The sequence below is a fragment of the Podarcis filfolensis genome (genome assembly GCF_964270895.1).
Source record: "Podarcis filfolensis genome assembly, chromosome: 4".
Taxonomy (NCBI): domain Eukaryota; kingdom Metazoa; phylum Chordata; class Lepidosauria; order Squamata; family Lacertidae; genus Podarcis; species Podarcis filfolensis.
This window is the reverse complement of record NC_139607.1, coordinates 56483964-56507134: the sequence shown is the minus strand read 5'-3', so window position 1 is coordinate 56507134 and position 23171 is coordinate 56483964. Positions and strand designations below refer to the sequence as shown.

Genomic DNA, 23171 nt, shown 5'->3' with positions numbered 1-23171 from the left:
ATGGTTTCAATGATAAAGCTTTACAGTTTTAAAAAAAGACAAAAATAATATTTTGCATCATATGATGGCTCATATGCATCATATGATTTTGCATCATGGCTCTCCTTGTTATGCTACCTTGAGCCTTGAAGTAGTTATCCAGTGGTCTCACCCACACATAGCTAACCATGGACAATTAATGTACATTTTTACATATAGTGAAAATTGTAGCTCCTTTTTTCTATCCTTGGTCCTGCTGCCACCATGTTAAGCCATTGTTTGGTTATGTAGCAAATAGTCCATGCCACAGTCTCTAAAGCCTTCTTATAATAACATCACTCAGAAGATTTTACTCATCTTCTGCCAGGTCTGCATAATCACTGCACCACTATCTCTATATTTGCCCCTTTATCATAAACTTCTTTTAATTAGTACTTGCTTTTATACTTCCTACATAATTGCCCCCCTTTCACCTTCTCCTCATCCTTTTCATCCCCTTGTCCCCATAGACTCCCCATGTAATTAAACTCCCATCCTAGCGCTCTTGCTATTCCATATGCCTTCATGAGATTGGCATTGTGTCTTCCTCTCTGTTTGATATAATTGTAAATCCACATGTTTCTTTCCATTCTGCCTGGTACCTAGGAAATAACAGGTCCAAGCTGGAAATCGAGAGCAATGCCTAGCACAAAAGTTATTATATTTTCTTGGATATATTATTATTTTAATTTTCCTCCCTTCAAGCCTTAACTGTCATCATATAAACATGTTTTTTTTTGTTCTTAGAGAATACAGATGGCACGCTGACAAGTGTGTAGACGGATGAACACTCAATCTCCCCCCCACACACATACACAGTATGCTAGTACATTCAGACTGCATTTTGAAAGCATAGATATATGTGTTGAGCTGCTGCTGAAAATCTTTGAAAGTTAATTCATATCACTTTTACTTGAATTAAAGATTACTTGATTTAACTGTGGGAGAGCCTTGTCCGAGTAATAGGAGACATGTTTCACATGCAGAGAACCTCAGGTTCAACCCCCTTTAGGGCTGGAAGAGACACCTGTCTGAAACCCCAAAGAGCTGCTGCCACTGACAGCCAGTGTAAGCAGTATTGATGTAGAAGGACCAATGAGTCTGACTCAGTATAAGGCATATTTCTATGTTCCAAAGCGGCACTGGAAGTCCAATAGCCTAACACAGCCTTTGTTATGTTTCACTGTTCCATGTTGGAATTTGACGGCATATTTCATGAGATCTGACAATTTGATGTATGATTTTCAGATTTCCCTAGTCTAAAAAGAACTCCATATATATCAAATTCAATCTTAGTAACTACAGTGGAAAGGTGCATTTCATATCCCTCTTTTAACGTAGTTCATAATAATGCTGTTCTCAGAAATTTCTAGCAATTATAGCCAGAGTAGGCCCATGATTGACTTAGTAACCACTGATTTCAATGAGTCTACTTTAAGAATGACAGTTCCTGGATCAAACCCAGTGTGTATCCCGAATGACAGCTTTCTAGATAATATGAATAGAGAAGCAAGCACTTGGCTTACACAAAATTTTGAACATTTTCAGATGGTTTTTCGTGAGATTGATTACAAACTTCATGTTCCTGATTTTTAATTTTAGATATAAACCAGCACTGGCCCAAAGATATGGAGTCAATTCAGCTCTAGCTGCACCCAATCAATGGCCTCATAAGGGTATGAACATATTCACCCACTTTAAATGGGTCAAACTGCTACATTGGGGTGCCCTAAGAAGCGCAATGCAGGTGAACATTGGAAGCCAGGTGTGCATCATTATTACAGTGTTGGAGACGGGAAAGATTCAGGTTCAATCCCAACTCAGCATGAAGGGGAGTGATTTGGAGCAATCATTATCTCTTAATCTAGCACGGACTTTGCAGGGTTCTTGTGAAGATGCATTTGGGGAGAGAACTAGATACGCTGCCTTGAGTACATTGGAGAAATGACAGGGGTATAAATGCAGTAAGTAACAGTCCAGATGCCAATCTGCACCTGCACTGGTTGCATAGCATCTTCTCCATGCAGACTTGCTGGTTTGGAGATTGAATCTTTGTTTCTGGTGTATCGACCCACACTTAGCCATTCCTTGCCTTTTCAACCATGCATATTATTTCAGCGCCTTTTAAATCCTCATCACCCAAAGATGGTGTGGTTATATCTCTCTGCCCTTTCACCTGCTCTCCCGTTATGTCCTATATTCCCCATGGAAATTTCACCTCAACTTTGGGCATTCCCGTTTTGGACGGCATAGCCTCAAGCTATTCACCCCCACGTCGGTCTCAGGTGGCCTTCCAGATGCCCGATTTGTTTTCTCTTTTCTCCTTACAGCCATTTTGTTTTCCTCCTCATTAAAAAAGCAAGGAAAAAAGAAAAGAAAACCGCCTCCCCTCGCAGATACGGACGCATCTTTACAGACAGCCACTCCCCGCGTTGTTCTGGAGCCTCACCCACCGCTGCCCACCCCGCTTGCAGCACCTATCAGGCAGATTTTGCCACTGTAGAAATCTTTCTGACCACAGACTCCTCCAGCAGCAGCAGCAGCCTTTCCTTCCCGACTCGTCTCCCTCCTTCCCCGCACCTCGGTGCAACCTGTCGCACTGCACAGGCATGTGAGCCCACGCAGCCCCTCCAAATCTGCATATCCGTCGTCTTTCAGCTCCTGCAAACTTTTCCCCTCCTCTCTCAGTCTTTCCTGTTCTGCCTGGCCTCGCCACATTGCTTTTTGCCCTTTCGCGCCTCCCCACAGCTCCAGGAGCAGCTCCCTTTCCTCTTCTCCTCGAAAACCTGCTCGCAGCCAGCCAGCAGAGCCGTTTCCCCTTCGGCGGCATTGCGCCAGGGCGGGAAAGGCGCGGAATGTTGTAAGAAGCAGCGCCTGAGCGCCAAAAAGGCGCGGAAGAATCTCTCTCTCTCTCCCCCTTCCTCGCTCTTTACCGCTCGTCGAGCTGGACCAGCTCCCGTTTGTGTGCGTGTATGTGTGTGCGTTTTAAATCAAGCCGTGCATGTGTGCCGGCGGAGGGATACTTCCCATTCCTTCCTTCGTGTGTGTGTGTGTAACGGCTCCTCCTCTGCTGCTACCGCCGCCGCCTCCTTGATATAGCGAGGCGCAAAGAGGCGCTTGCAGTCACTCGGCGAACGGCGCTCGTGAGGAGGCTTCGGGGCTGGAGTTTGCTCTCGCGGCGCGCGTCTATGTGCGAGCGGGCGCGCGGCGGGCGCGCGCCTTTGACTGAAGGGGTGAGGAGACTTGAGCGAGAGGAGAGCGACGCAGTAGCAGCAGAGGCGGCGGCAAAGTAGGAGCGAGACTGCTGGCTTCGCCTCCGCTCGGCGCCTCTTAACTTGGGAACTGTCCACCAACGGGAGCTCCTGAAAATGAACCGCCTGACTCTTTACCTGCTCGGATTGTTCCTCAGTAGCGGGCAAGGTAGGAGAACGATTCCCCCTCGCTTCCCTTCCTTCCCCTGTTCCATGAGCCCCTCAATCTTCCTCCATCTCTTCGTGATGCTTATAATGCAATTAAAATAACGCGCACCCCCACCCTCACACTCCTATCGCCACTAGCAGCAGCAACCTGACACTTGAAATATCATTTTGCCTTTTGCATTGGTCACCTTCTTAAATCGAGGAAGATCTCCCCGTTGATGTATACGTCTGTGATATACGATGGAGAACGAGTATGCTAACTGCAGTTTTCTTGGGGGCTAATCTTTCTCTGATCATTCGGAACAATGATTGTCCTTGTTTCTTCACAGCTGATTTTGATTTTTTTTTCTTCCCCTCCCCTCTCCTGGTACTGCAGTAAAAGGAATGGGATTGAATGTAAAGCCTTCCTTCACATACTAATTAAACTGGATTTACCCAATTTGAATGAATTTGAAAGGGGTTGGGAGTCCTTGCCAGTGAGGAAATCTGGAGGTTCCCCCCACCCCCACAAGAGGAAAAAATTGTCTCCTTGTGGTTCTGTAAGGAGAGCTTTCCTGGATTAAATTTGCCAACAGCAGACACTGGGTGCTGTGTTGTGTATGGCACATCTGTGTAGGTATGCACGCAGCCGTTCTGATACAAGGTGGTGCATGGCATGTATACATCCTTAGAACTGAATGGCAGTTGCATTGCAATAAGAAGGCAAAGGCAGAAGCTGCACCTCGGCGCTTTTGGTTTTCGGATATATGTTTGTGTGTTTAAACGTACATTTTAGCAGTGCTTCGCTTGAAACAGAGGCTGGTCTGTGCCTGTTGTGTGCTTCTTACTCCTAGGTTACTTCAGGATTCCACTACTTTTGGACAGGCAGAAGGAACATTGCACTGTATGAATGGGACGCACTAACAGAACCCCTTTGTGCAAATTAATTGCAGCGTTTCAAACTGTTTAGACAAGTTTTTGGCATGACTTAAAGAGTCAGTTAAATTGCTGGAGGAGCTTGTTTTGCCCTCCCTGGGAAAGGATTTATAGGTATTACGGCAACTAGCTACATGGAAGTTCATATATATTTGTGTGTGTGTATGCATGCTGGGGAAAAGCTGGACAGATGCATGCCATAGACTTTATTTATAAAGCATATCTAAGAAAGGGGGGGGGGGTGGAATTTCACCAACTGGGATTACTTCTGGACTTGCATTTTCTAGGTTGCTCTTTTTACTGAATTATTCTGTCCAGCAGGGGGTGATAGAGTTCTACTGAAATGGCTAAGTTTGTTAATTTCACTCTATGTCAAAGCAAGGCTTTTACACAGGCAGAAAGAGAGTGAGTCTGTCTTCTATCATTCTTCAAGCACAGCTTGACATTTTGGATGTGACTTCTTCAATTCTCTGTTCTCATCTCTCCCCCCCCCCCTCAGCTGAGCACAGGCAGTGATATGCAAATTAGCTGCACAAGCCATTTTCCTGCCCTGCTTCCCTTCCATCAAACACGTTTAGAATTAAGACCTGCAGCATCTTTTTTTTAAAGCAACATCAACAATGCAGGTTTATAAAATGCCTAAGAGCAAACTGTTGCACATTTTCAAACCAATGATAATTAGGGATACTGAGGACTGTATCTCACATAATTATTTTATATCTCATGTCCTTAGGAATGTAAGTCACTGGATGCTATTATCTTAAGTGAAAATGCTGTTTTCTTTTCTTTCTTTTTTGCTATCTCTGGGTAGACTTTGGATCAATTGTATTTAGTAATTTAGTACTGCCCTGAGGATATTCAGCAGAACAACAGTTAGAGCTAAGAGAAGAGGCAATGGAAGACAGTAGCCTAAGCATTCACATCTGCTTAGCCGGGCAGTTTGTGGAGCATGGTGTTGCTAAGGTTCAAGAAATAGATGGGTGCAAATTTGCAAATTCACATTGTTCTTCAGCTGGGAAGATTCCATGTCCTAAAAAATGACTTAACTGCAAACAGGATATTTATTGATCAATTTCGCACTCTGCTATAACTCTGAAGAATACCACATCCAAGGCTAGACCTTATTGATTCATCAGTAGAACTAGACCATATGCCTTCAAGATCAGTTCTTTGGGTCAGATTGCTTTTGATAAAATTTGCATTGAAGAGAGATTGTATTTTAATCATTTCTGAAGGTCTTTTCAGCATGCAGTGTGCTTTATAGTTGGTCATCCATACAGTAATTCTGTGAAATAGTGGCTTGTCCAGAACCACTGGGTTTCATAGTCAATTACAAACCATGTTTCATGGTTTTTTTAGGGTACAAATACAACATGTTATTTTCATCCACCACATTCCTCGTATGTTTGTATGTGTATGTGCATCTTTGTCAGAGTAATCTATCTCACTGAAACCCACATACGGATTGCTACAATTGTTGTGGATGGAACTAAATAAAAGGCTAAATAAAATTGCCTAAACAAACGGCAAGAATTAAGAAGAAAAACTTGGTTCATTAACAAGAAACACATACATCTTGTTGGGTGGGGACCTTGAGAAAAAATTGGGAGGGCGCAATTTGGAACAATTCTGTTGGTTAAAATGTCAGAATTATTTGGGCATCCTATTAACTTCTTAACTGTGTACTCATCTAGAATCTTAGAATGCATGTTATCTCTCAATAACTGAAAGAAGTGGGAGAGCATATGGGAGGCACAAATAAAATAGACAGTAATCACTGGGGTCATTTGTTTTAGATATACAAACCCCCAAGGTTCAGGTTTTATGTTGGTAATATAGTTGATGTGGATTTTATGAAGCATGGTTGAAGCTTGTTTCTTTGGAAAGCATTGTGTTGTTAGGTTGGTGAAGGAAGAATGCATTTCGTTTTAAGCAATCGCAATATGTTTGAGCTGAAGCAACTGCTTGCTCAGAATAGCAGAAGTAAAAAACTTCCAAGCCTGAGTGCTATTCAATGTCATAATTAAATAAGAAGGCCCAAATCAACACATTTAATTGTACTGATAATGCGATATGCACTCCAAAAACACGTTTTGAAGAGTATGTTGACTTTTTAAAAAAGTAATATCTGAAAAGTGTCTAGATCAGTATTTCCCAACCTTGGATCTCCAGCTGTTTTTGCACTGCAACTCCCAACATCCCTAGCTAGCAAGACCAATGGTCGGATCATGATGGGAATTGTAGTCCAAAAACAGCTGGAGACCCAAGGTTGGGAAACATTGGTCTTGATAATTTAAATCCTTGTAGGCCCACATTTAACTAGAAGATGCAAAAAATGTTGGCTTGCAACATTTAAGTTGTCTCTATAAATATGTGTAAAAGGTCGATTCACAGAAAATAGATTAAGCCCATTTTGTTACTATAAGGAGTTCTGATTTATAGAGGATGATGGGATGCCAGGTTAAGATTTCATAGAGGTTAATATTAATGCTTATTTGGGATCTCAAAAACTGCTTAGCTTTATGATGAAATAGGACATTGTTTCTGTACAATGGTGAATTGAAACAAGTAAAGTACAGTACATTCTGATCTTTTTGTTATGCTCAATATGATCTGAGGAAGATTTTACTGAAGGCCTGGATGTAAATGTACATATGAATAAATAATATGGCTCTTACCTGACACTCCCATCTCTCCTTCTGAAATACAACATTTGTCTGTAGGAAGTTCACTATCACTTCTTAAAAAGGGACTGGACAAGTGTCAGCTTGTAATATTAAGGTAATATTAGACTACTGCAGAAAATCACTTTGATTTTCCCTCCTCTTTGATTGAACTACAAAAAAGTCTTGCTTGGAAAGAGCAGTGTTGCTAACATTAGCAGTTACCTAAAGCACCCCTGGCACTCAAACAAGGGTAGCTATTCCTGCTACTTTTGCCCTGATGAGCAACTGATTGGCAAAACACAGAGTTACATTCTGATGACATGTCAGGGCTTTTATTCTTCCTCACTACATTCTTCAAAATAAACAGCATAGCACAGGCGAGTGATCTCCTACAATCCTTCCTGAAAAGAGAATTGGGCTGATGCTGAAAGGTAATTATAGAGGATGTTAATGTGCCAAGAGTGCTCTGTTGGCTGAAAATAAGAACATCATGACCTTAAAACAAAAGAAAACCAAGAAAGTTTGTTTACTTTGTCAAAACAAAAAAATTTTTTTCTTTCCAGTAGCACCTTAAAGACCAACTAAGTTAGTTCTTGGTATGAGCTTTCGTGTGCATGCACACTTCGTCAGATACATTTCGTATCTGACGAAGTGTGCATGCACACGAAAGCTCATACCAAGAACTAACTTAGTTGGTCTTTAAGGTGCTACTGGAAAGAAAAAAATTTTTTTGTTTTGACTATGGCAGACCAACACGGCTACCTATCTGTAACTGTTTACTTTGTGAGAGAGAAGCTTTAAAATTGGTTGGATAAAGTTACATTTTAAAAATTGAACCATGTTGCTAGCATTTTGCTCCCCCCCCCCAAAAAAAAAAGTCAGAAAGGACTTTTTTTACTAACTTAAACAATATCATGCTGGATGTTGAATGGGATTCAATTGGCTTTAATCCATATACATCTACTTAAAAGGATTATTTGTAAGACTAAAAGAGATGGTAGTGTATTAATTCTGTTTGGGATTCTTCTGATGGGAATCTGCGTGGAGTTCATAGGCCTTTCTTAGTGAATGGGTAAGGACACTGTGTATGAAAACAACTCTCGCATCATATTAAAGCCATATTTTCATATTTCATTTCATTTATTTATTTCTTTTATTCATTACATATCATGTTCTCTGGGTTGGTCTCAACACAAATCCTCAGTAATAAATAAAAACCAAAAAGAATCAGTAGCATACCTTGGTCAGTGTTCAGCTTTAGATAAATCTCACAGATGGTACACTTGATGCAGCACTCCATTTTCTTGTATATGTACTTGCATGTAGAAAGCATTTGCGTGAGAATTGTTGTTGGCTACATTTACAGTATAGTGCACACTTGGCCAAATGCCTCTGCCTCTCTGATTGGTCAGAATTTCTTGTGTGAAATATTCTATTTAGTAGTATTTCCCTCTCTCTAAAGTAGGCCTGCTCTGGACCAGCTCAGTTGTTACATCTGAATCCTTAGATATGTGTACATGGCAGATCTGGGAACAGGAATATTCTTACTACCATTTTGCAAACACACTCACTTCCATTAACACACTGCCTTGAACTATCAACCACTGCTGCCACAGCAAATTGCAAGGATTTAGATATTGCAGTGAAAAAGGGAGATTTGAAAGATCCAAATTTAGGCCTATCTACCTCTCGTGTTGGCCTGTCAGTATCAGCTATTTTAGATATAATAATGTGGCGACAACCAAATGCAATATGCTTTCGACATAAACTAGGTATTGAATTTGTAGGCTTTTAAATGGCAGTAGAATTTAGTTTATCTACAGATTTACAAGAAAATACACTGTGGCTGGTTTTTTTAAGATTTCAACTTTTCATGCTTTTCAGCAAATCAGATTCGGAGTCTAAATTTAGTGGTATTTGCTCAATAGCTTTAAATAACTGTTCTTCTCATTTTATCTATTTATCTCTTCCTTTCTGTGACACACACACAATGAAATCAATGGGAGTATTTGTCTGAACAGGATGACTTCAGCAAAAATATATTTCTGGAAGTTTAATAATTGCTTTCTACCATCCTCTGATGTTTGGAAATAAATCTTACTTGGAATTCAGATGTTTGTGGCAGAGTCTCTGGGCCTGAACATGAGGGCTGTAAATTTTGAATTATATGTGCAATGCATCATGTGCTCTAATAACCAGGTCCTTTGCCTTAATGGGTGGGGGGGAGTTTTGTTAGATCACATCACATACAAACCAATTCATTCCTTCCATTCTATAAATAAATTATAAAAAAAGAAAAGCACTTTAATATGACCTCAGCTAAGCAGTGTTAAGATTACCCACTCGATACCCACAGCTGTGCATCATTTTTGACATGTGTCACTTATTCAAATAATATATTTTCCTCTCAGAAAAGTGCCACGTAAGTGGTTAAATCCAGACTTTGTTGTGCTTAGAGTAGACCCACTGAAATAATAAGTCCTATTATTTTAACCAGTCTACTCTAAAGCATGACTTTGGATCAAAGCCAGTAACTGGTTAATAATCATCATCATCATCATAATAATACAGCAGCAACTGATAAGGCCTTCAAAAGGTCCTAGAATTCAACAATGACGTCTGCACTTTTGTCAGCATCCTACAGTACGTTGGGGAGTGATATATGTGATGAACTGGAGGAAGCAGATGGATGATTCACTTCTTGTACATTGCATATGTACTCCACTTTCAGTTGTCAAGATGGCAGCCAGAGCTGTGGTTTATCTAGGCTCTGCAGCTTGTTTTTATTTTATTTTTTGCTTTTTTAATGTAGTGTTTATGTTTTTAAATGCTGTCACCACCCCAGTACTTTATTCAGTGATTCTAAGGTGTGCTCAAGCATTTTCATAGTTTTTGTACTTCAAGGCTTCATGCATTTTAGGTTTTACTCTAATCTATCATGGTTGCTATATCAGCATGGGAGATGTCATCAGAGCTCTCTGCATCTGGAGTGCAACTAAATGAGTCTCCCATAACAAGTGGTAGGATTCTGAAAACTGCCTTCATTATTGTCACCATAGTTTTGTAAGTACATTGAACTCCATCGCTCCTTGAGGTTTTTTAGTTAATTATCAGATGAGGAAAAACTCTTTCCCGCAAACGCTGGTTATCCTGGCTGACAACTCAGGATTATATAACATATAAGAACAACTATATGATGTTGAAATTCACACTACAGGGGCACTTGTAATAGAATGGCATTCCAATAAGCTATATAAAAATAATAATATTCTTCCAAGAAAGTACCCCATATCTATCCTTACTTGTTCACATGAGTTGAGGTGGTGGTTGACTAAATGTAGCCTGAATTTCTTTGCAGTTGATGGAGGTGAAGGAGTGCTATGGGGTTCAACTTGGTGAGAATAGATACTTTCCACCTGGTTGCCACAAGAAAAGGGATATGGTACGCTTTATAAGGAAATGTTGTCTGTATTCAGATCTGAGGAGCTCTAATGGTACACATTTTTTATTGGCCATACAATTCCTTTATGTCATACAGAACTACCAAATTTGTTAAAGAGGCCATGAAGATGCAAAAATCATTGACAGGCTCTGGAGACTATGTGTGTTAAAGCATTCTGTTGTGATTTTGCAAGGGAAAGTTTTTATTCAATTTATTATGACAATGAACTGTGTAGGCATGTGTTTTGTTGTTCCTTTATTGAACTTGGGCTATGTAGTGTAACTGCTTGGGACGTGATACTTATATGTTGTAACGTTTTTCCCAATTAGTCCCTTGCCAGGCACAACTACAAATTAAGTTTGTACAGTGGTTCCTTTGTTCTAAATAGTATATTGAGTCGTTTGTCACAATCCTCATTATATCTTCTCCACTGTTGATCATGCAAGTGTTTGAAAAACTTTTACTCCTTTATTCAAGAGCATGGAATCAACTTCTGTGAAATACTAACAGTGTATTTAGTCTTGCTACATTCAGACTGTACCACGTACTGTCCCTTTCTCTCAGTGTTCCTCCAGCTTTAATTCCATATACCTCTTCATTGCTGTTGTTTGAAGACAAATCTCTTTGAAGAGCTCTAAACAAAATGTTACACAATTCAATCAGAGTAATATGTATCTTATCGCAAGCGAAATAGCAAGGGAAATAACAAGTTTGCATAACTAGTAAAAACAAATATTTCTTATAAATAATTCTGCACAACTGGTAGCTATCTTTATGCAAACATTCTCCCCTTCAATTAATGATTCTGTAGCAAGGGAAAAGGGACGCAGGTGGCGCTGTGGGTAAAACCTCAGTGCCTAGGACTTGCCGATCGCATGGTCAGCGGTTCGAATCCCCGCGGCAGGGTGCGCTCCCGTCGTTCGGTCCCAGCGCCTGCCAACCTAGCAGTTCGAAAGCACCCGCGGGTGCAAGTAGATAAATAGGAACCGCTTACCAGCGGGAAGGTAAACGGCATTTCCGTGTGCTGCGCTGGCTCGCCAGATGCAGCTTGTCACGCTGGCCACGTGACCCGGAAGTGTCTGCGGACAGCGCTGCTCCCGGCCTCTAGAGTGAGATGAGCGCACAACCCTAGAGTCTGTCAAGACTGGCCCGTACGGGCAGGGGTACCTTTACCTTTTTAGCAAGGGAAAGTAATCAATTTTGCAATGGAAAAAAATGCTTTGATTTTGAAAACTTGCACTGTTGGTTATTTTTACATTTGTAAAAACATGACAGATGCACATACCTATAGCCTCTTGTTTTAAATACAAACGATTTCTGAATTCCCATCCCCATGTGCTATGGGATATGGGCCAGGTTCCCAACATAAATGAATATATTGTTACAGATATGAGGTAACAGAGTTTAGGGGTGCAATAGCACTCATAATTGCTAGAGTTAGTGAATGTTAGAAAATAATATATGGTAGAATTTAGATAATATTTGGAGTAATGAAGGGAAGATGCAAGGCAAATAAAAAATACAGGCTGAACCAGTTTTCCTGTTCAGGAGATCGCTGATAGTGTCACCATTAAGAAGAGAAGGAAAAACTAAGTACTGGAAGAACAATTGACCATGCAGATGCTGTCTTCCCCACCAGCTGTGTGTTAGTTAGCTGAAGACAATAGCAGAGTTCAGATGGGGAGGTTGCCTGGGTAATAAGGGTATGTAGTGTTCTTTTGAAATTTAGAGGTTAGGAAAGAAGGGAGAGGACTTAATGAGCTGCTGTGAAGGCCAGAACCATCTTGGCATGATGGGACAGAGGCACAAAGATGGTGTTCAGGATGCCTTGGATTTCAATGCTGCACTGTTGTGGGAAACAAGCCCTTTGTGAGATGTAATGCTCTGAACTGTCTCCAAAGTACACCCAGGTGTAAATACAGTATGTATACAATAAGCCATGTTTATTAAGGATACTAGTTTCCTCTGTGTTGCCCATGGAAACACATCCCAGGTTAGCTCCTGGAACTCCTGGATTCATGCTACTGTTTGGCAGAGATTGGGGGTGGCGCGCAACCTCTGTAGCAATATAAACTTTTTTAAACAACCTTACAAAACACACTTCAGGGCACTGATTGATCATTATCAGTAAAGGCAAATATGACTTGGGCTGTACATATGTCAGAGCTCATCTTCGTTTCTCAATCCCACTGTACCCTACAACTTGATCTTGTGGTTGTTTTTCTTGAACAGATGATGTATGTAGAGACATGCCATTCTGTAACATAATTATGGGCATAGTCCTAGGGAAATGGGATAGCTCTGTTCACTTTTGCAATGACAGCCTGTTTACCCCAAATAATGACGATTGCCACTCACACAGCTTGATACTATGCTTCATGCCTTTTTGTGGGTGCAAAACAGGAACCTGGAGGAAGTACTTTGCATGCTGATTCAAGTTATGCTGAAATCCATCCTCCAGTTTCTCAAAGGTTTTCAATTTTTCTCCCTCATTCTTGAGGTGCATTCAGATCTGAAAGCTTGCTTTATTACTCTGAGATGACCATGGGTAATGGGTGTGCATTTTAATTTCCATTAAATATTTCTCTAGCCCTCTACAGATTCTCTGCTTGTGATTCCTGATCTGGATAAGGTCCATGGAAAGGAGCTTTAATTGAAGAATAGAAAGCCAGGAGATGTTACAAAGCACATGAGACTGGTTCAGTTGTTGACATTATTTTTAAGGGGAAATCTTGCAGGTTTTTTCTTTCCTTTTTTAAATCCGACCACTTAAAAATGAACAGCTGTTGTATGCACCGGAAGCACCCCACCCCCAACTTCCTATGCTTTTCGAAGAGTTCAGCTGAAGAGGTCATGGGGTTTTCAGGATGCTCACAAAAGCCCTTGGCTGCTTGGAAAATAAGCACAGCAAAACTCTGCACCTCACCTGTGAGAACTTCTCCATTTCGATAATTTTATTATGCAGATTCTTTTCTCTTTAATTGATGGAGATTGACTGGGGGGGGGGGGAATTCAAGAGACATTTTAGCATGGCACTAATGCTGATACTAAGCTGTATGCTGTGCAGGGCTCTGGTGCTGACATCAGGCCCTTGTTCTAACATGAAGAAACAAGTTGTGCCTTTGCAACTACACTAGGGTCCTCATACATGTTCCTGAGTACAGCTGCATAGAATCTGGGCTTTAATAATGAACAAGAGCATCATTCTTATGTTACCATTTGTGTACCAAATTTAAAAACAATGGCAAGCAGTAGCTGCTTCAAATATATGATGCTCTCTGCTAGGAAATCTCACTGGAGCTCTAGCATGGTCGTATTACATTTAATTGCTGGATATATTTTATTGACAATAAGGTGCTTGGGAATTACGTTCATCAACCTAGAACCTTCCTGCTCATATCTGCACTATAGATTAAAATCTTTTTTTATTGGGGAATGCTGTAGTGAAGCAGGGGGAAGTATGGACATCTAACAGAATTCTAGCACTTCACAAAATTTACATTGCCCGTATTTTGTCAGGGGAGCCATGTTAGTTAAAGTAGTATAAGACCAATAAAAAACTAGGTAAGTATTCTTTTTAAATAATCAGAGCAGGATTCAATGGCCTTTTTGCATACTGCAGAAGAATAATGACAAGTAAGCACATGATCATAAACCTACACTTTTTTGACATGTGAAGTTCTCATTTTTCTAAGAAATCTTTAACAACAGCCGTATTATCAGACCAGCTATGAATGTTTACCCATAAACTTTCCATTACATTTGAAGTCTAGGGAGTTTTATTTTCTCTTTGGTTGATGTTATGTAGATACTGATAACAGTTTGACAACTATGATAATAATAAATGATTAAGATCTAAGGGAGTCAAGAGATTAAAATAAAACTCTTTGCAGCATAAATGGGGTTGCCATCTAAAATTGGATTGAGTCTTTAATTTCACCCACTTTAGGCAATACCTAAGTTTATTTCCATGCCAATCTGAATTCATTTCCTAGCTAAATACCACACACCCATGATCTCCCCACACCCGAATACCCTTCTCGGATATTTCATCCTGCTTATCTCATTGTTGTTGCTGGAGAAAAGGAAGAGAGGGATGAATATTCACACTTTTTCTGGTAGACGAGTAGGCACTTGGGTATAGTCAAATTCTACACCAACTTTTAGAATGAGAGTATAAATTATCTTGATGGCATTATAATAATGGAACACTGAAAAACCCAGACACCTTTTTTTTTTTTTACCACCACTCCTGCAGCAGCTGTATTGTGGTTGTGAATCTTCTAGCATTGTTTGGCCATGTTACTCTGTTGCTCTGGAATGTTCAGTTCAAGAAGCTAAACAATTTGAAGTACATATTGAGTGAAGGAAGGGTAACTTATTAGTTTGCTTGGGATGAAAACTTCACAGTGTACACTAGGAGGTGGTCCTGGTATTCACTGAAGCTTCAGGACAGGGTACCTAGTAAATTCAATGAAGCCAAAGGCAACAAACAGAGAAATATGAATTTGAAGAAAGAGTAGATGGAGAATGCAAGTAGGGGCAGCCATGGGTTGGCTTTGAATAAATTTTGCAGGAGAGAGGAGTGATCAGGAAGCTGGCTAAGAGGCCTGTGATTGCATCCTTGGATAAAGAAAAACATAAGAAACTGATCAGAAAAAGTTCTCTGCCCCCCCCCTCAAACCACCCATGTACCTTGGTAATACTTTTTGGACAGCCAGAGCATCTGCTGAACATTGTGGGGGAAAATACAGGGACTCCTAAGGAAGGGGGGGAATTGCCTTGATCCTAGAATAATATCAGGATGTTTATGGAAAAAAGGTTTCAGAAGAGTCCCATGATCCCCAGAGAAGCTACAGGAGATGGTAAGCTTTCCTTCCTTGAATTTCCTTATCTCAGGATTCAAGCCATAGTGACCAAACAAAGTGGGACAAAGTAGGTTTTGGGTTAAAAGCAGAAACCAAGGCAACATCAGGCACTGGAGCAGGCACATAGTTGAATAAAACAGAAACCAACAAAAGGAACTTACTCAAAACAAGAGATCATGTGAATAGCAGTGATTGGTTGGCAGCATCTCTGCAGATGTTGTTTGATTACAACTCCCATCGTCCCTGATCATTGGCCATGCTGACAGGGGTTGATGAGAGTTGGCGTCCAGCAACAGCTGGAGGGCCACAGGTTCACCACCCTGAGTCAGGAGTCTAAAAGAGCTTCTACTGTCACTAATATATTGTGACCAGACAACCCTTAGGAAGCAACCTGTGACAAGAAGCAGTAGCTAATGTTGGTGGGCAGTGGTAGTTACATCATTTTAGACTGTGTTTTTACTCATCCTATGGGGCCCTCTCTGTAAATGGCAATGTTTGTTAACTTTACTATTGTGGCATCTGTCTGCCTCAAGAGTGCACTTCCAGAGCTTAAGTCAAACCACAGTGCCTCCTGTGGCTGCAGAGACCAGTAACTCATAACTGCTGCTTCCTGTGTTGTTTTTGCTGAGTTGGCATCAGGAAAGTAATCACTCTGGGATGCAAGCCTGGGCAATGTGTATGGAAGTTGTGGGCTGCTCCGATAACAAGACCTCCTCTTGACCTCACTGATGTGGCCCAAAGGAAAGCAGAGCAATGTATTTGGCACCAGCTTGGCTGCAGGAGTTGCCAGAGGGAGATGTACAAGGTGCCATCTAACTACCTTAGGAGCTTCATTCCAGATTTGTGTAAGATTTACTCCTTAGCCTTTTGTTCTCCTGAATGTCCCATAAGAGGTGGGTATTACTTTACTATTTTGCAGTGTTTAGAGACTCTTTGCATTCTGAACCTCTGCCCCCAAAGTCCTGCCCTGACAGTACCATTGCTTCTGCAGCTGAATGCCTCATTTTGATTTGAATGAAACATTCAACTCTTTGGCTACAGGCTTCTAGTTATTGCTGTTTGTATTAAATTATAATAATAGTGGTCCTAATCTCTGTATATGTGAGATAAGACCAGAACAGGTCTGTAAGTACTAAAAACAGGTGTGCTGTTCTTATTTATGGAAATAACTGTTATTCACAATCTGTGATTCACACTCTGAATGTATTGATTCCAAGGATATAGCATTTTAGATAACAGGGAACTTATACATATCATGTGAGTTTGGTGGCTTAGTTTCTGGTTTTATATTACAACTTCAAACTGTTTCAGAATGTTCAATATTCAAATCATGTTGCTAGTCATTGAAGCATTGGGGCTGGGTGATTGAATATTAAATGGCTTTGTGCCATTTATGGCAGTTCTGGGCTCTGATTCCAACAACTGCTAAGCGCTTGGATGGGTCTTCCCATAGATTTGCATTTGATTTCTGTAGCTATTTTTGCTCATAAATTCTGTGTACTTACAGGGTTATGATGTAATGCTTTTCCTTTTTAAAAAAGATTGGTACTTTTACAGGAGTATTTATTTTAAGATGTGTCAGTACAGCCCAATTTTAACACATCTAGTTCTATTCTGACTGTGTTACTGCTATAAAAAATGGAATCTTTCTGAATATATCAAATATTTTATTTGATATGATTGAATTTAATTCTAGATTTAGTTTTTTTTACTCCTACTTTTTGGCATATATGCACATTTTTTATTTTAATCACATATTATTGTGTTCCAGTGTTGCTTGAACTATGCCTTTACAATGATAATTGTATGTGACTATGAGAAAGAGGCATGGGTTTGATAAATAAATCTGAGTTGAATTCAATTAATGAACATGGTGGTTATTAAGAATTTGTGTGTAGAAAAGCACTAATATAATATATGCATACCTATTACTAAACATGTGGGTCAGTATCAGTTGGCCTTTATTTAAAATCAGCATTGTCTAGAGTGACGCAAATAAGAATTCTAAGAGTTAATTACTCTTTCGGGACCCATTGGTCAAAGCACTGGAACATCTGTGCTACATACTACTATGCAAACATGCTGATTCATACAGCTGCTGTATGTCTATTACTAATAGAATTAGAAGCTGGAGAAGCTGATGCTGCATAATAAAGTTTGAAGCTTAACACGTAAATCTTTGATATGAAAATCAGTGGCACGTGAAAGAAAGAAATGTAAGGGGAGTTCAAGGCAATGCAATTGACCCCAAGCTTCACAGAGAATACGAATTGTATTGTAAATGTCTGGATCTGAAAGATGTTGTTTTCAGTAAACCTTCAAGTTGGATTTGTACTGTAGAAATTTCTTAAGTCCTAATGTGCGGTAGGTGTAGTTCCCTTAGAAGTGACTTTAAGCTTTTTATATCATTCTTGGGTGTATATCTTTTATTTATACGCTTAGGGTAACAGCAGCAGCAACAAAATATGGACAGCTATGTTTGTCTATTACAGCACTAACCTATAACCACCTGCACTTCCCAGGCCATGCCCTCTCCACAACCTCACTGAGTGCTTTTCTTCATCAGGAATATGCTCTTCTGCAATAATGCCTCTTGCTTTTCTGCATGGAGAGTTGTGCATGAGTGTTACTTTGTAGAACCTCATACGTTCATGTGACTTGTATAATGTAGCCTACTGTACAAAGCTAAGAAGCACATCCATTGCCTCTGACCATTCCCACAATTGGCATGTGTCCCTCCCCCCCCCCCCAGCAATGGATACCAACAAGGGAATGTGCCCTTTGGGCAATGCTTCATGAAATACTTTTCCATTCGTACATATTAGAACATAGAAAGCGTGTTCTCACTAAAGGAGAGCACGTGTTGCGGATGGGGCCTAGCAAGACACCCCATAGTTGCCAGGCAGTATAAGATAGAGGGGCCTGGCAAGGATTGGCTGTTTGAGTTGCTGGGATAAAATTGATGTTGCCAATTTGGGGGTGGGAACAGGTTATTTAAACAAGGTTCACAGCAAGCCGCTTTCTCTTTCAATGTGGGAACCGGATCACCCGCCCGCCCTCCCTTTTGGGCTTGTGCTTTGACCTTGCTATGCCTATCATGGGGTCGTCCGCCTTGGTGCGGGGGCCTGGTAGGAATTTTTCCATTTGGCTGATTAGTGTGTGCCATTTGGTTTTTGCCTACTGCGTAGCAAATCGTCACAACTTGTAAGGTTGGCGGTTAGGCATTGGTTTAAATTGGTTGGTGGAGGGGTATGGATTGGCTGTGCCTGCCCCTCCAATGCTGCTGCTGCATGGGAATTCTGTTAAAGGAATTCAGGGGCTTACCATCCTCTCGTCCAAACCCTTGGTGCAGGGTGCGGGCCGCGTAAGCTCCTGGGAGCATGCGGGGAGAAGCTGAGGGTCTGTGTCGCAGCTCCAGTTATCCCTGATCTTGTTCCTCCACACTGGCTTTCGCTGGAATCCAGGAGTCAGTGCTGTCCCCCAAGGCGGGGGGGACAGATAGTCATAACCAATGCCTAAGCAACCACTCACAATTTGTATGTTTAATAAAGTTGTGGCCAAAACTATGCCAAAAACCTTAAACAAAAATTTATGAGTGATGTGTGAGTTATTGGGGTAGGGGTGTTTTGGGGGACCTCAGCACGCAACTTCCCTCCTTTTAAACACAAGGGGAGTTGTCCATAAGACCACATGTGGAACTGTGGGTTCCTTGTAGTATGTCAGAAAGAATATCACAGAGCTGGAAAAGGGGAAGAAAGGGGCAACCAAAACGATGAAGGAGTTGAAGCAAGTCCCAAATGAGGAAACATTTCATAATCTGGAGTGTTACAGTTTAGGTGATTAAGGCAGGGCTTGATAGATTGATAGATGGAGGGAAATCTCCCCCTCTCTTAATACTAGAACCTGGGCAGTTTTACAGCCAGCTGCACCTGGAAAAGCTGGGGATTGAACCTGTGACCTTCTGCTTGCACGACAGGTGCTCTTTTACCAAGCTGTATGTCTTAATATCCTGAGGGCTAGATCTGTCAAAATCCAGTTCATTCCAGCTCTGCATGAGTATGGGACTAATTCTATGTTGTCCTGGTTCTATGCATATTTGTAAGGAAAAAACCTCTTTAAAAATTCATGCAAAAACATGAGGCAGGTAAAGGCCTTTACTATTTACATGGAGCCAGCCATGTTTTCCCCTGACAATTCTCCTGAAGAGCAATGGGACATCATCACTCCCTGAGGGAATTACTGTTGTGGCTCCAGATGGCTGGATTATCTGCTTTCAAACGTTTAAAGGAAAGAAATAGCTTTTAGAGGCAGTACTGCAATCCTCATACTACCTTGTAACTGGATCCACAGAACTGTGAATTCGGAGTGGACTCATGGACTGATCCAGGTCAATTTATGCCTAGATCAAATCATGCCAGCCTGTCTGAACTTGGTGGATTCCTCCTCCATGCCTAATTATGGTTCCCAACTTGGAAAAATTCATATTATTTGCAAAGAGATGACATCTTTCATCATTATGAAAGAGACTGAAGTTGTTTTCCAGATGACTTGTTTAGTGGGTACTCCTGTATGTGACGATGCCAGCTATTTACTGAGCGTTCATTCTGATTTGTTTTAATTGAAGTATAAACTGATCTGATCTGCTCATACTGGACTGACGTGTGGGTCAGAACTTACTTGTTCACCAGTTTTCACACTTCCCAAAAATTTGAATGCAGTTTTCAGCTCAAAAAACTTCCCGGAATATATTTAGAAAGGTGTATTTTCAGATGAAATATTTTTTAAAATATGTCTTTAAATGTGGACATTCATCATTGCTTTTAGTGCATAGAAGCAGACTTATGTATGAAAACACAAGAGTGCAAAATGGAATGTTGAAAAACTGAACTTCTCATCCCTTGTATCAAATAGTCACTCTGAGTTCTTGCTTCTTTCAAAATATAACTGCAAAAGTTCACTGAAAAATTACAGGATGAGCCAAGCCCTGAAATTTTGGCATCCATACTCTGTATTTTATATCTGATTCTGAAATATTTTTTTATTGGGAAGGGGGCTTTTCCTAGCAGTCCATGAAATACACTGAAAAAAGGCCTTTCTAATTAGTAAAATCTTTGTTTGTAATGTTGCTGCTCTGCAGTGCTGACCAGAATGCTAAGTAGCTTTAATCCATATATCCCTTTTATCTGTGCAGGGTAGCTGCCAAATGTATGCCAGCCATTAACTTTAGAAGGTTTTTGTTATGAAAATACAACTACCTGATAGCCACCTAAGAAAAGGAACTCTTTCCCTAAAACACTACTCTTCTATATTTTTAGATTCCCAGGAATGATCAAATGGGGGTTAAGAAATGACAACCCCATTTTGGGGTCTACCTAGCCTAATTTAAGGAGATTCTTTTATTAGTTCTTGAAATTATAGCTGTTGGATCATTGAGTGCTAAAGATAAACTATAAAATTGTGGTGATTTTCAGGTGCTCTTTACAGAAAGTGCAGTGCATGATTATTCCAAGCTTTTTGATTTAAACCTTTCCCTTTCCCTCCTGTATGAAGGATAAAGCCCTTAGCTAGAGTGATTACAATAATGTTATCTGAGAACATGAATAGGAGGAAAGTACTGTGTAATGGACATATTAAAATTATAATGGGCCTGGTAAAGTATCATCTCACACTCGGAAGCACATGAGCAGACTAACAATAAACTGTTGAGCAAAATATATGCACTTCCACTGCTGCCCCAGGGAAAAGGTTGTGGTGACTTTTCAGAACCCCCTCCCCCCAATAGCATTACCATTATGTCAGCGTTTTGCTTTGTGTGTGGATACAGGACCTACCAACATGTTAGGTTATTTGTATGGTTTGTTGCACTAACATTTGTGAATTTTAATCCTAGGCGATCCCCACTATTGCATGTAGGCAGAGGAGATCTAACATTTTCTTCTTGAGCTACAGTGCTAATGGAAACCACTACCAGACTATATTTAGTTTTAGAAAAAGTGTCCCTTTGGCAACATACAGACCTCCTCCACCCCATTGCTAGCAGTTGCATGGTGTGATTTCTATGGTAGTGTTCCCATGAGCAATTTTATCCCTCCTGCAGCAGGAAGCAGAAAATTCCGGCATGCTTGCTGTGGGCAGCTACATGCTTTTAATATAGTGAAATAGAAGGCATGGGGTGGGGACTTGCCACCTTGTTATTAAGTAAATTAAGCCAAAATATTTACTCCTCTCTCAAAACGTTTACAAGGTTTTTTGTTCCCTTGCTACAGTTTTTGTGACTACTTTCCCCCACATATTTTATTGCCTATGTTCTGCACACACACACAAACCCAAATAAAAAGCTGGGCCAAAAATTCTGGTTCAGCTCTATTTCAAAACAGTGTAAAAGGGTTGTGAATCTTACACCTTGCACAGGATCAGGACTCTTTTGGCTCAGTCATTAAAGAAGCACATTTTCAGGCACATCAAAATCTCACCAATTGCCACCAATTCCTTCAGGTCAAGTGCTGATGATTGGACATGTTAAGTTTATATGGTTATCATTGCAACATAGTTGAGCATAAGCTAGTTTTTGTAATTTTGTGCTTTTAGAAACTGTGCTCATCACTTGCCACTAAACTAGAAGTGTGAGAAGGTTCCTTAAAGCAATGAAAACAATGAAGCACATTATACAGGAGTTTTTGTTGTAGTATAAAGAGACTTGTGGATTCCTTGCGGCAGCATAGACTTTGGAAGTCTTCGAGATCACAGCACTGATCTTCAGCATCATTATATTTGTTTCCATTCTGCATCAAATTCATGCAGGCCTTAAGTGCATCTTCAGTGGATTTTATGTTGATACTGTATATATCACACAGGAAGCCAGATTGTTGTAGCTTTCGGAATTATATTGTTGTTTGGCAATGCCTAAGACAGCACAGTAGAAACCTATTTTGAACTTCTGGTTTGGTTCTTGTGGTGCCTATTTTGGGGGCTCATACTCAAACTGCCATTTCTGTCTCAAATGTTGATAGTATTTCTAGATCCTTTGCAATCTCAGTAGCATCTATCAAAACTTATTGAAAATGCTCATCGTACCTGCATCTCACAAGGTAATTCTTGGGCACTTGGGCTTGTAGCTGAATTTAAATCAGTTTCCTTATTTTGCAATAGCTTGCTCATAAGATTGACTTCAAAAAGGATGTTGCACTATGTAACAAGGGATACCACAACTTGAACTTACAAATTGCATTGGCAAGGGCCATAGCTTAAATTTAGGAAATATTTCCAGAGAACCTTTTAGGTGTGTGCCATCAAAAATCTCTATCTCTCAGCATTATATATACTACCAATATGATATCTTAGTGAGAGCCAGTGTGGTGTAGTGGTTAAGAGCGGTAGTCACGTAATCTGGGGAACCGGGTTCGCGTCTCCGCTCTTCCACATGCAGCTGCTGGGTGACCTTGGGCCAGTCACACTTCTTTGAAGTCTCTCAGCCCCACTCACCTCACAGAGTGTTTGTTGTGGGGGAGGAAGGGAAAGGAGAATGTTAGCTGCTTTGAGACTCCTTAAAGGGAGTGAAAGGTGGGATATCAAATCCAAACTCTTCTTCTAGTGGTTTTAAAGCATCCGTCTGACTCTCCCAGCTTGTCTTGCTCAATGGCTTAACAGTTATCCCTAAATTTGATACATGGCTTGTTATAATTTTCCAATGTTGAATCGATGCAGAGGAATAATTATATATCAGCAGAACGAAACTGAAGAAACTAGTTGCTCCCAGACAACACTTAGCACCACTGGCTACTAAGTTTAATGAGTGTGCATTGAAGAGGGAAAAAAACAGTTTATGTCCAGGAGTCTCTTTTGT

General features: G+C 40.6%; 1 protein-coding gene across 3 annotated transcripts in view; it reads left to right on the top strand.

Annotated features, from left to right (window-relative positions):
- The first annotated feature begins 3132 nt into the window (after positions 1 to 3132).
- NCAM2 (neural cell adhesion molecule 2) overlaps positions 3133 to 23171 on the top strand; it is a 193772-nt gene continuing 173733 nt past the window's right edge. For 2 of the 3 annotated variants that reach the window (XM_083611288.1, XM_083611287.1), the window contains exon 1: positions 3133 to 3438. In XM_083611288.1, coding sequence (XP_083467414.1) covers positions 3387 to 3438 — 52 coding nt within the window. In that variant the 5' untranslated portion in view covers positions 3133 to 3386. The remainder of the gene's footprint in view (positions 3439 to 23171) is intronic. The other variant, XM_083611286.1, reaches the window with a different exon arrangement.